The 14,159-nt window shown below is 39.9% G+C and overlaps 1 protein-coding gene across 2 annotated transcripts; it reads right to left on the reverse strand.

The window, feature by feature from the left end:
- Positions 1–311: 311 nt before the first annotated feature.
- Positions 312–13,680, reverse strand: LOC108683180 (lipoma-preferred partner homolog). Of its 2 annotated transcripts, none has more exons than XM_018172469.2 (9): positions 13,568–13,680; positions 9,298–9,695; positions 8,464–8,983; positions 8,017–8,198; positions 4,781–4,909; positions 4,147–4,237; positions 3,590–3,774; positions 2,989–3,288; positions 312–2,593 (listed from the first exon to the last, which is right to left on the reverse strand). In XM_018172469.2, the coding sequence occupies exons 2-9, from the start codon at positions 9,478–9,480 to the stop codon at positions 2,474–2,476; spliced, it is 1,710 nt and encodes a 569-aa protein (XP_018027958.1). In that variant the 5' UTR covers positions 9,481–9,695; positions 13,568–13,680; the 3' UTR covers positions 312–2,473. The 2 variants fall into 2 exon arrangements, with proteins under 2 accessions (XP_018027958.1, XP_018027959.1); XM_018172470.2 differs by having other exon boundaries at positions 3,590–3,759; positions 13,568–13,679.
- Between the last annotated feature and the right edge of the window lie 479 nt (positions 13,681–14,159).

Here is a 14,159-nt window from a genome sequence, read left to right on the forward strand (position 1 = left end):
ACGCCCCTCTAAAAATATCCTTTCGTCAATAACGTATTTTTACCGACTCGTTTTATGAGCATTTGAAAAAGAATGAATTTTTGTGCACAATTTTTTTTGCATGTAGGTAGGTTCAACGTGTATAATTTCCTTTTATACAACTTTTGCAAGTTCAGTAGTTAAAACGGAAATTCGATTTTTGAAACTGTAAGATTTATACGAAATTTCCATATACGTGCGATAATTGGCATTAGAATATCACTCCGAAAGAAGAAAACCAAGCAAAACAACATCCGTCATTTTCCCACATTTTGGAGGTAATAAGAAACATATTTCAGCTACATAAAATATATTCGACATATTTTTGATCAAATTTTACTGTCGAGAAGCATTATACAAGTTAAACCATAAGAATTGCTATCAAAAACATAGAACCAATTGCGACGGATATTACCTACCTACTTCGCTAATAGTCGCAGGTTACATCGTATATGTAAAACCAACAATTTGGTTCCTTCTAAAAAGTGGTTTTACCCAGTCTTATATTAGTTGGAATAAAAAGAGAGAATTGCTCGATTATAAAGCATGAACCGTGCATATATCACCGTATCTATGTAATACGACCAGCCTCCCTCATAGACATGTGGATGGCCAATTTTCTTCAGAAAACTTTTAGTTTACGTCAGATAATCCGTTGTCTGTTTTTTGAGCGAGGTTCTTGAGTCATCCGTGAATCGTAGAGCCTCCCTCGAAATTAAAAGTACAAGAGACTACAAATTCACTGCAAGCATGAAAACGATAGTCGTAACGATGAGCTCTAGTTATAGAAACACGCGTAAATAACATTAGGAATATTAAAAATTAAATATGAACAATTCGAAGGAATAACTGATTATTCAGGCAAAACTAGACGATATCGAGACAATTTCACGGAAAAGGAAAGTTAGTTAGTGTTGCAGTTAGAATAATATCATAAAGCTTATTATATTAACATATTTTAATGCTCAACTTTGGCAAAAACCGTACAAATTTTACTGCATAAATTCAAAACAAACTTTGTTAACAACATCAATATAAGTTCATCTTATTAACTATAGATGGCAAATACGGAATATAGAATGTAGTTGTTTTACAACAGCAAACGCTAAGACATACAACTTTAAATGGCAACCGACGCTCTATAATCAACACTTCATGGGAACGCCTAAAAATCTAAATCCTGCATCTTCAACAACGAGAAAACGAACTCCTGTTGTGGGCACGGCACCTGACAGCGCTAAGGTCGAAACTACAGCAAATTTCAATTGGTCCATTCCTGCCAAGAGATACAAAAACAACAGCGGTATGGCAGCAACTTCGAGATCCGTTTTTTCGTTCACAATTAAAAACATCAGCACACCAATACTGTGCTATAATAACCTCGCGAGCTATGATTGTTTTATATTTTCTGTGAGCATTTCCTAGCACATGAATGTATTATGATCACTGCCAGCCGAAATCAAGACCCAAATCTTTTTTTACAAGCACCATCACGATGCAATGTCTATTCTAAGAAAAACAGCAATACTTAAAAATTGAAGCAAAATTATGATATGACATGTTTTGCGTTAAATACAAGCTGCCAACCCAGTACAGTGGATGGTCCATGTGTCAATGTCGCTCATGCCAAACTCTAGATCGGCGTAAAAAGATCGGCTTCATTCCATACACATTCATCAAACTAGTAAAAAATCCATGACAAGTTATTTCACTAGGAATTAAAGCACAGGAAATGCTTCCCCGGAACAGGAAATCAAAAATTAATCTAGTTCCATCGATGAATGAACAATTGAATCGAAACCTCAAGTACCATCCAACATAAAATTAGTGCTTTATAGCACGAGATAAGCATCTTAAATTATAATTCGAAGCATTCATAAGCACCTATTTTCAAGGCTGGCAAGTTCATGACTCGGTGTTCGTACAGTAAAACACCTAAAAAAATATGAATTTTCTTAGCCACAGAAGTATATAAACTCGGGCAAAATAAATACATAGAAACTACTGAAAACAAAGCCAATTTTCCGCTTTTAATAGAGCATAATCTCGCGTCGGAGCAATGCAATCGTACTTGGCAAAAACGGGCAGTTAAATTAGTCCAAAAAAGTGAATAAAATCCCACATGTAACAAAAACCATCAACTGGAGACGCCGTAACAGAAATGAGATTGACAGCCACGGGTGAAATAGTCGAATGTCTGTCTTTTCCGATATTTTTCGACTCCCAAAATTCCGTTTCCCACAAAATTGGGGGCCACCCAATTTGAGTTGGACGCACAAGAAGGCTGAACAAAATTATTTGATTGATCTTTTCGTTGGAGCAACAAGTGCTGGTGGGGCTTGTAAGCCCAGCTGTGCCCATGAGAAATTTGTACCACTTTCCACGGTGGGGCACGACAGAAATAGTTTGGGAAGCATTGATCAGGACCAGATGGGCAATAAGATTTCAGTATGAATCAAGCGGCGTTGGACAGAGCTTGGATGCGAGCAGCATTGCAGGCTTTGCAAAGCACGTGACCGTCAAGCGGATAACAGCCGCGCCCCTCGGCTTCTGAAGACAACAGCAAACCACAATCCTGCACAAAAAAAAATATCACTCAAGCGACTACTTCGCGTATTTTTTTATCTTGCCAAGATAGCACAGCATGCGTCGATGCCTGATTTATTTATTTATTAATATTCATAATAACTATGCTGATTTAATTCTATACGGGACACAAACCATCACTCGCTCAGGGTAGGAATAATCAAATGAACAATCTACCGCTACTGTAAATAAAAAGTTATTTTTAAATAAATTCATAATTATTCAAGTAGATGAGGAAGAAAAAATTGACAGATTGAGACGACCAGCGTTAATCATAGTACATTTAATATGTTCTTACACACATTACATATCCTCAATAATTCCGTTCTTGTTGACATCAATAATTATCAAGTTCCCTCAGCAGACAGTGCTGGTGCCACTCACCTCACACTTGTAGCAATTAACGTGAAAACTTCTGTCCAGAGCCACGACTCGGACGGTTTCCTCGAGACCAGGTTCGGGCATGATGGGTTCTTGGCAGACGCTGCAGCGCGGCGCGAATTTCTTATGGAAGTCGTCAATGCAGTGGATTTGGTTGGCGGCGTCCACGGTGAAAGGGATGCCGTCCAGGGCTTTGTGGCAGACCACGCACGTGAAGCACGCGGGGTGGTAGGGCTTGCCAGTCGCGCGCAGGATGCGCTCCAGGATCGGTTGTGTGCACACGCAGCACTTTTCCAGCGTGTTCTGTAACCAACGTTTAAGTTGAATTAGTGACTTCAACAGTGTAACCGTATTAATAAATAGCTATGGCTATAAATTAAGCAATGTAAGTGCACAATGAGCATGCTTTGACTGATTATAATAATCACGATCCAGGAAAATACGAATGGTGAAATAATGCATTTTAGATGCAGTGTGTCATTCAACATGGACAAGAATGCTAAGTAGCCGTATTCCCTAATCCCTGGTAACATTCCTTCCTAAATAAAAGTTTAAAAAGTACTCTTGTGACCATAACCATTACCAGTAATCAGTCCAAACTCACCACATAGCACTGCTCGCAGTAAGGCTTGCTGTCGACGGCATAGAAAGGTTTGCCCTGCAGTTGGAGGTGGCAGACGATGCAGTCAAAACAGCGGATGTGGAAGACCTGATCCATGGCGGTGCAGCCGCTGCCTTCGCCCACCACCTTGCCACCACACCGGCCACAAATACCTGCGCACGACGCGACTGTGGATAAAGCAGGGCTAGTGAGACAGGTTAGCAGTTATGTTCGTCATACTCAGCATAGTTACGGTCATCAGGACCAGGACTGGCCGAAGTTAGTTATCAAATGGTTAGTTGTCATACTGTTAATCGTGTTAAAATTGTTGACATTCACAAAGTAAGTGGCTTGGTTATATACAAAGACACATTTATAATTATAGATACCTCACTACCACCCGTTAGTTAGAATTTTTAACAAAAAGAATTGCTTTGGTCAATTGAAAATCACATAAATTTATGTTAACGCATTCCAAAGAAGTTACCTCGACATCACGAGCACTCAATTAATGAAAAGCACAGCTGAAATAAATGCATCAAAATCATGCTGCTGCTCACCAAAGAACTCTGGATCACTGCTGCTCTCCATGGACTGCACGAGGAGACTCGTGAGAGCGTCAACCTCAGCTTCCTTGCCCGCCGCGCTCGACTGGGAAAGATTGAGAAGAAATTAGACCTGCACTGCCTCACTAAACTATGTTCGTCTGCAGGAACTATTTTATACTTATTATATACTCAATTAGATTAAAAAATATCCAGTTATTATCACTGTAGAAGTTTCAGATGACAGCATGCGTGCCACATGGGAGAGTGTCTCTTCAACATCAACATGCATCATTAGGAACGTTGCAAGCCATGAGTTCAGCACACAGAGATGAGAGGGCTTGTGTTCAGTGCTTTGGAGGCAGCCGCCCATGTTTGTTTGGCAAGTAAACAACACTCGACCTCAACTCACATGTCGGTTCTTGGACCAACTCAAGAACATCATACTACCCTGTTATTAATGTCACTTACTATACTATAATAAATGGCACTTACTATGCTATTATAATATTATGAACGTTCAATCCGTCAACCGATTAATGATTAATGTCCTAGATTATTGAAATGTTCTAGTTCATTGAGATTATTGATCAAGGTTATAGCTTATTAAGAATAATTTTCTAGGCGACTGGGCGCAACAAGGCATCACCTGGGGCTGGTTGCGGGCGCCATAGCCCGGGTTAGCCCCATAGGGGGCGAGGGGAGCGGCGCTCCTGGTGGACATCTGGCTGGGGGGGCGGGGGCTGATGGCTTCGTAGAGGCTCTCGTAGCCCACACTCTGTGGGGGGGGACCAGAGCATGAGTGAAGGCACGTGCAACTGAAGGTACATACAACTTAAGGCTTGCACAACTGAAGGCATGTACAACTGAAGGCATGTACAACTGAAGGCACGTGTAACTGAGGGCATGTACAACTGAAGGCATGTACAACTGAAAGCACGTGTAACTGATGGCACGTACAACTGAAGGCATGTACAACTGAAGGCATGTACAACTGAAGGCATGTACAACTGAAGGCACATACAACTGAAGGCACGTACAACTGAAGGCAGGTACAACTGAAGGCACGTATAACTGAAGGCACGTACAACTGAAGGCACATACAACTGAAAGCATGTACAACTGAAGGCATGTACACTGAAGGCATGTGCAACTGGAGGCATGTACAACTGAAGGCATGTACAACTGAAGGCACATGTAACTGAAGGCGCGTGCAACTGAAGGCACGTACAACTGAAGGCATGTACAACTGAAGGCACATACAACTGAAGGCATGTACAACTGAAGGCACGTACAACTGAAGGCACGTACAACTGAAGGCAGGTACAACTGAAGGCACGCACAACTGAAGGCACGTACAACTGAAGGCATGTACAACTGAAAGCACATACAACTGAAGGCATGTACAACTGAAGGCATATACAACTGAAGGCACGTACAACTGAAGGCACATACAACTGAAGGCACGAACAACTGAAGGCACATACAACTGAAGGCATGTACAACTGAAGGCATGTACAACTGAAGGCATATACAACTGAAGGCACATACAACTGAAGGCACATACAACTGAAGGCACGTACAACAGAAGGCACGCCACACAACTGAAGGCACGTCGCGCAACTGAAGGCACGTCACGCAACTGAAGGCACGCCACACAACTGAAGGCACTTCACACAGTTGAAAGCACGTACAACTGAAGGCACATACAACTGAAGGCACGTACAACTGAAGGCACGTACAACAGAAGGCACGTCACACAACTGAAGGCACGTCACGCAACTGAAGGCACGTCACGCAACTGAAGGCACGTCACACAACTGAAGGCACGTACAACTGTAGGCACATACAATTGAAGGCATGTACAACTGAAGGCACATACAACTGAAGGCACGCGATACCTCAACATGCGCCAGGTCCAAGAAGAATTACGGATGCCTTTAATACGCTAGCCTGAGGGTACTGACGGCGATGGAGGACAAGTCAAGGTCCTGCGGCCATAGTAAGGATGCTCTACATACATAACGCCTGCCATCAGGCAACAAAAAGAAGCACACGCTTCACTAATCTATCCTAAAATCTCGCAAACATGAACTTCATTAATATTGACGGGGTAGCATGAAGATGAGTCATATCTAGAATAAACATTTGCTGATGAGATCACATATGCAACACTCACGGCAGATTGCCAGGGAAGTGAACAGCGCTAGTGTTTTGTCGAGTACGAGAAGCGTCGGCAGCAGCAACTCGTGCGCGCACAACCTCACCACGCTGCGTCTAGTAAGGCACTGAGTTCGTCTCATTGGCAGAGCGCGAGTGGCCAAATGTACAACCCACATGATGTACGCGTAATAATTCGTGCCCTACACACCTACGCGGCACTGATTGCCTACACACAGCAGGTGCGGCCACGCCTAGCCTCACTGCCATCTATAATAGTTTTAACATACGATAGATAGCACGAGGGTAAAATTAATTTAAATATCAGATAGTCATTGAATAAGTAAAGAAATTTTGCAGTTTTAAGTGTGCAATATTCACAGGCTTAAAGCTGCTGCACTAGTCCAGGAAAATTTATTGGTAGAAACTAGAAATACTTTGCCATGCAGTTGCGAAATATGTGGAATTGCAGTACTTAATTTATGACCATTCATCTCATTCTAGTGTTGCTACATTACGATTTTTATTACCCCATCATTCTGAAGAGTGTCTAATTGTGATCTAAATAGCAAGATCGTTGAGCGATATATTATAAACAATGTTTCATTATGTACATGTCCTGTGCTCACTATAAAAACGACAAAAATTTTGAAATCAATTTGAAATGTAAAGAGAAATAAATGGCTAATTGTATTAAATTCAATTAGCAATTGAATTGAATAAACGGCTAATTGAATTAAATAAACTTGAATGTAATTTTTCGAAGTACTCATTTAATATTTAAATGCAAATTTTGTCACTCATAACGTACAACTGGTCTATGCAATAACCCCAAAAGAGCTATCAGAATTTTAAGAATTGTCATTTTTTTTTTTTTTTTGCTGTCTGTGTTTGCCAAAACTTGATCAGGTGACAAGAAAGAACATGTAGCAAATTAGTGGCTTTTTAAATAGTCATTAAAAAATCATGCTCCACAACTTCGGGAAATAGCTAGGTATGTCCCAGGGGCCATACTATGAAAACTTGCTTTACTACACACAGCAGCCTAAGTACACGAAGCGGCAGATTTCTCGCCTGTGATTTCTAGGTTTAGCTCGTGAAGACGTCAGTGAGTGGCCGAATTAACAGAGAATTTATAATTTTTAACTAGAACGGCTCCAAAAGTTCCGCCGTGACTTCCAACCCAACGTCCTGCACGCGGGAAAACCTACCTCATAGTTTGTCAGACAATCAGCGTTCAGGCTGGTGATACAGGAATTAATTATGAGTTATTCGAGGTTCTTAAGAGCAATTAAGATCATATTAATAGGCCATTGTCCTTACGTACGGAATAGGGCAGCGATGATTCAATGCTAAGGCCGCAATAACTCACCGATGTAACTTTCAACAAGATGCTAATATCTCGTTTCTACCTTGCAAGTACCGTTAGAAAGTTAAAGGTATGCAAGATATTACCGAAGTAGAGGTATAGTGAGGATGGGAGCGGTGAGTGTAGCTCGGGAAACTCTTAATGATCCATACACTGATATTGCTTCACTACCACGTCGCACAAATAAAACGTTAGAAAGAATTAGATACGCAAGATATTACCGATGTAGGAGCATAGTGGGGATGGGAGCGGTGAGTGTTGCTGGGGAAACTCTTAATGATCCGGATGCTGATATTCCTTCACTACCATGTCACGTAAGTAAAGAGTTAGAAGGAATTATATACATAAGATATTACCGATGTAGGAGCATAGTGGGGATGGGAGCGGTGAGTGTTGCTGGGAGGTTCGTGGGAAGACCTGCGCAGCTCAGAGTATGCAGACGAGACTGGGGAGGCGGCTCCCCTGCACTCACTCAGAGCCTCGGGGGGAGGCAAGGGGAAGTCCTGGTCTACTCCATAGGAGGCGTATGGAACGCCTCCTAATCCCCAAGTAAATTATGGTTAGAGTACAACAAGCATGAAAATTAACCTGTATAAAGTACTATTTACCACAAAATATTCAGAATCCTTCAAATTGTGATTGTACACACATGTTTGCCAAGAGACCAAGTCAAAATTCTCAATCACTGAATTTTGAAAAACACAAAGATAATTAATAATTGTGTAATGCATATAGTAATAATATATTTCATTTATATCATTAATTAAAATCATTGGGAGCAAACTCTTAGAAATTTCACTAACTCTGGGCAGAGGAGGCGCTGGAGTAGCCTTGTTGATTTGCATAGGGATAAGCCTGGTAATGATCACCTTGATGATCAGGAATGTTGCTGTACAGACCAGGTTGCTGGACATCATATTGCAGGCCATCAGCAGGGGTTGGGTCGCCTCCTTTATTAGTGTTGGAGTAAAGAGGCTGAGGTGCACCCATGCGCACCACAGCTCGTGAGGTGGGCGTGTATGAGTGGGCGGGTTGTGGGGACGGAGGCGTGTAGTGAGATGGAGGAGTAGCGTCAGGATTGTACGCTCGACTCTCAGACCGACCCATCTTGCCAGGAGCCAGGGGGTCACATATTCCTGCAGGAGCTCCATTCAGGGAGTGCATGGCAGGGGCGTGAGCAGCAGGACCCATAGCAGCTATATTGACACGTGCTGAGACCTTGCCAATGTTGCCTGGAGTTGGAGCATTGATGGCATAGTAGTCATTGAGAGCTGACCTCCCGCTGGGGGCTGAGCTTAGATTTGCATACATGGGCGAGTGGTTCTGAAAATATAAGAGTTATGTTGTAGCTTGCAGACATTTTTACTAACTCCTAAAGCAAACATGTTCTGATTAGACATCAAAATTTGAAAAGCCAAAATTATCTACATGTTAAGTTCATTTTGAAATCAGTAACATGAACTAGAAATAAAAATTAATCTATGTTACTATAATATAAAAATACTTTTAATTTCAACTGGATAAAATTATGCATTAATTGAAAGCAACTAGCATTTTTACAGACAAAAATGATGATGGCTTAGAAAATCTAACCAAATTAATAACTGAATTTCTAACAGAATTTTTCAGTCACTCACCTCTGTTGCCTTCCTAGGCTTAGGTGGTGGCATGGGGGCAACCCTTCCCCCTCCAGGAGACTGCTGGGGAGCACCAGTGTCTCCAGAGTTCAGGGTCATTCCTCCTATCTCATCAACAACTTTGTTGAACATGTTTCTATCTCTATCACTAGTGTTGATTGAACCATAAGAGTTGCCATACATCTTGACCACAAATTTAAAATAATGGAATATATGCTTTTTTGTTATTTGTAGTACCAAGATATCTCAGAAGGCGTTAATAAAATACATGGAATGAATTATTACTCATATACAATAAAAGCAACACAGTGATGAAAACACACTGTTACATACATGAAGTGAGGACTGTTCAGGAGGTTCAGGAGTTAGGAATTCCTATCCAACACATTTGAAGAGATCTGCAGAACAAATTTGAAATTATTTTCAACCAAAATTTAAGAAGTTTGAATAAATTTGCTCATTTCACCTGAGATTCATTGAAGATACAACCCAAGTGCAGATCTTTATGACTACTTCTACAAAAAATTGTAGCAAGACATGATTAATATAACCCGATGATGAAGTTTACTGCCATCTTTTAATCTCAGAATGAATACTATAAAGAAGTCAGAGAACCGTATTTTGATGGAATCTAAATTGCCTATGCCTCTAATTTTACTGAAAAATTTATTATTAATTAAAATTATTAAAAATTATTGACAACCCACCTAGTGTTCCTACTGAAATTTGGTTATGTCAACAATTTTTAATAGAAAATTCTGTAAGGACTAAGGAGCAGTATATATACATTTGGACTCCTAGAAATTTTGCTATCTTCCTTCTGCCTGTCTAGATTTCTCTCTTAGCAACAGTTAATAACTTCATGTAAACTATAAAGCTAACTAAAATGTATAGATTTAAAGCATTAACATGTTTCATACAACCCACTAACAGGCATGGAATGTTTCTACTGCTTGCACCATGACCAGAGATAAATTACTTCCTATGAAATTGTGAACAAAAGGGCACAATCAGGCCACAATATTCCAAATGTATAATAAATTTGTCACTTTGGTGCCACAAGATTTCATTCATGAGTAGCCAAATTCAAATCCTGCAACCTCTCTTCTCCAAGTCCCACTACCTCTTTTGATCTTTATTAGTAATGCAAAATATTTCTACACAAGTAATGTAATATAAACGAATCAATCTAAATCTGGGATAAGTATTTCACACCAATATGAATGTATGTTTAACTTTGCACAGATGTAGAAAATATTTCCTGCCTAAAGAGGATGCTGCTCGAAGGATGCTGCTGGCAACACCTTCAGACCTTTGCTGGTGACTGTAAAGGATTCTGCTCAGGTCTGGAGCGTGCTGAAAACAGCAAGAAAGCTTGGAGAATCCGCTGATTACAAGTCAGTTTTTGTAAAGAAAGATTCCACCCCCTTGGAAAGGCGCAAGAAGTGGCAGGAGAGAATCAGGCGGAAAGGCACGGAAAACCAGGTCAATCACTTCCAAGCTGCCAAGACAACACCGGCTGCTCACGGACAGTCGGAGGAGATGGAGGACAAGTAATTAGTAGGAATGATGTCCGTAGATCAAGGCCTGTAAATAATGTAGGAAGTAACCGCATACATCAAAGTGAAAGTGGACAAAAAGTTTTAAAATGTTTTTACACGAACTCGGATTCCGTTTTGAACAAGAAAAGTGAACTGTTAGCTGTGATCGCAAACGAGTGTATAGACACTGTCTCTTATACACATCTAGATGTGTATAAGAGACAGGTCTAGTAGCTACTTCAAACTATCGGCAGTCATGAAAAGATCCGGTCAAATGACACGAGTTTAGATCTATGAACAAGGCACGAAAAGGAAAAGAATCGGCAACAGGCCACATCAGGCCTACACTTCAGCGCCGACATCACTATGTTATGTTATGTTAAAGCAGGAGGCTGAGCCCGAGTGAGGCTGGGGTCTAGCAACACATTTTCAGTGATACTACAGCTGTACAGCCTCAGGCAGTACAGCAATGATATTTGAGAGTAAATGCTTGATCTTGCCAACACAATTGGCTAACTTTCCACAACAATTCTAGTAATTTTAAGTCTGCTTTGTACAATTTGTAGTTTTCAGCAAAGTGGGAATATTGGGGAGAACTTTCCTAAAATTTTGAGTAAAAATGAGAAATTGACAAATTTTTTAAATAAATTTTGGGTAAAATGAAATGAGAGAATTGTATTGTTTGTTCTTCAGGGAAGGCTTTTTTAGCCAGCTTTCCACTGAAGAAAACAAATACCCTTTCATCTCAAGTTCTCAACAATGCTTCAAGTTTCATGGGTAAATTTTGAAACTTTTTGGTGAAATTGTGAAAAATGACTAATATAATTTTGTACAAACAAAATTTGATATGCAATATACCCTCCTCTAAAAAATGGCCCAAATTCATAGCTTTTTTATCTTATTCAGATGTGGCTTCTGCCAAATTTTTCACCTCTAGTTTTTAATGGTGATGCCAGGTGATACCATGATCAGACCCTAAAAAACATAGTAGGTTTAGAGTTTAGACCGACCCTAAGTGGAAAATAAGGGAAAAGCCACTGCCTGCAGACACAGTGAATCAAACAAAAAGGTCTATGAATCTATGAATTTTGCCAATTCACCCATATTAATAGCTTTTAAAATAGTAACAAATTTTACAGTCGCCATCTGGGTCTGATCATAGGTATCCATATGTAGGTACCGCCATACCGGTATTACCTATGTAGACTTCTCCAATATTTACTACACAGTTATCTGTCTTGTCTTCTCCTCAGTGTCCTGAGTCACTCCTGACAGTGAAACTCTTGAGCCCTGGATTCTGTTTAATGCCTCAAATAAGTTTGCAAACTACTCATTCATTTGAAATAAGAGGGAACACATTAATAATACCTACCTAACTTAAACTACAAATTACATAGGTAAGTCTTACTATGGATATTTTCACTCAAATTTTGATTTGGTGACAAAACATTTGCTTTAATATTACATAATGTAGAAAAGAAGTAAATAATACGTCAACATTTTACAAAAGTCATATTTGGTTCCATTTTAGGCTTTCAAAAAGTCATTAAATTAGCTTTTTGGGGATTCGTGCGTGTTTTGGAAACAAGCGGGAAAGTGTGCTAGTAGCACACGTCGTGGAGTGTTGAACTGTTCGGCTTGCGAGCACGTGCCACGTTTTGCTGGTTTTAGCTTAAAAGTAAACGAAAGAGAAGTAAATGAAAGAGACATGAGTGAGAAGTGAATAAAAGAAAATAAGAAATTGTGTGATTTTGGACTTTGGTGGACGTGGTTGGTCATGAATAGCTAACTGACTAGCCTAAATTGGTCTCTTATACACATCTAGATGTGTATAAGAGACAGGTCATAGCGTNAATCAGTTCATTTTTAATTTCCTCATTTACTCAAGATTTGAACCAATTTCTTATGTATGATAATGCTGGTATCCATGATACTTTACTGGTCTACTTATAGGACTCAAAAACGAACTTGAGGGAGAGTCTAAAAAACTCTCTGCTTTGCCACTATGTCGCGAATAGTCACTCAGGGCCTACGAGGCCGGCCCCATAGCTAATATAAGTATCAAATACACAGTGCAATAATTGACACAATAGCAATAATAAACCAATGAATTCCCCTTGAACTTCTCTTCCCCTTGATTACTTCTCAACCTTAACACAAACTTTCACACCTTTTCTAGCCTCTTCTCTTTAATGTTGTTTCACTTGTTTCCACCTGGCTTGGTCTCCCTCCCTTCTTCTTACTAACAAATGAAAATGTGATGCGTGCAGCGTGGCTGATGGCCGTTGCAAAGGCCTGACCCTGAAATTCTTTCTCTCAGAGTCACCACGCCCCAAATCCAAATCCTACTCAATTATAGCCTAACAGTAACAGTACCAAATACCAATCCACCATGAAATTGAAAGAGGATGCAAACAAGTGCATAATGTATGACTTACTTCTAGTTCTAAATTAATTTTTGAGACTTAAGGCTAATCAAAATTTGAATTTACACCCAAGTAAAGATTTGCTCTGCGTCACTCTACCTAGCCTCTTAGTCTACGTAGGTGTCTAGGTAGCTTGTAGCCTGGTGCTGGTAGGACACTAAGGACAGGTAGGCTGAGGTAGGTAGGTACTAGGTAGAGAACTAGAGAGCAGAGATCCCTACCTATAAGGATTAAACAGCCTCCAAGCACCAAAAATATATAATGTTAAGTTAAGATGGCCATTTAAAAACTGTATTACTGTACCTTACAAAAGTCATAACTTTTCCCCCAGTCTCGTGAGTCAAGAAATGCCAGAATTACCAAAAAGATAAGAGTTTTCGGAAGTAAACACATTCCTACCGAGGCTTATCGTACTCAATCTGCACCCAAGAGGACAAACAGAATAAACGACTTGAAACTTCCCTACAGAAGTCACCAGATACAATTTCTCACGCTAAAAATTTTGTAGAAATACAACCAAAATTCCATGCGCCGATTTTATTTTTTGTCAAAGGAGTCGCTGTCATATACCAGCATCTAGACCGTTGCGTGAATTACTCAATTAGAAATTTTATTTTCATAATTTTGCTAGCCTTCTAGCAGCGCGTTTCGTGACTGTCAGTAAAGCGCAAAAATTTCACATCAAATTTAAAATAAGAAATTTTTTACATGCAATTTGGATTCAAGCAAGGAATGAAGTTCACGTTGTAATTTAATTCAAATTAGGACTGTTATCAAATTACTAACAAACCTGCTATTAAGGCAGTGATCAAGGACAAGATATAAAGATAAATACATTAAAAAAACCCACAGATATGGTTACGTTGACAAGAAATATTTTCGTACGATTTCAAAA

The sequence above is a fragment of the Hyalella azteca genome, unplaced genomic scaffold (assembly GCF_000764305.2).
Source record: "Hyalella azteca isolate HAZT.00-mixed unplaced genomic scaffold, Hazt_2.0.2 contig1557, whole genome shotgun sequence".
Classification (NCBI taxonomy): Eukaryota; Metazoa; Arthropoda; class Malacostraca; order Amphipoda; family Hyalellidae; genus Hyalella; species Hyalella azteca.

Coding starts and splice junctions, on each gene's coding strand:
- LOC108683180 (XM_018172469.2), bottom strand. CDS start 9,480: ATGTATGGCAACTCTTATGGTTCAATCAACACTAGTGATAGAGATAGA. Junction 8,199..8,463: donor CAGCGCCTCCTCTGCCCAGA/GTTAGTGAAATT, acceptor CTTGGGGATTAG/GAGGCGTTCCATACGCCTCC. Junction 3,289..3,589: donor ACTGCGAGCAGTGCTATGTG/GTGAGTTTGGAC, acceptor CGTTGGTTACAG/AACACGCTGGAAAAGTGCTG.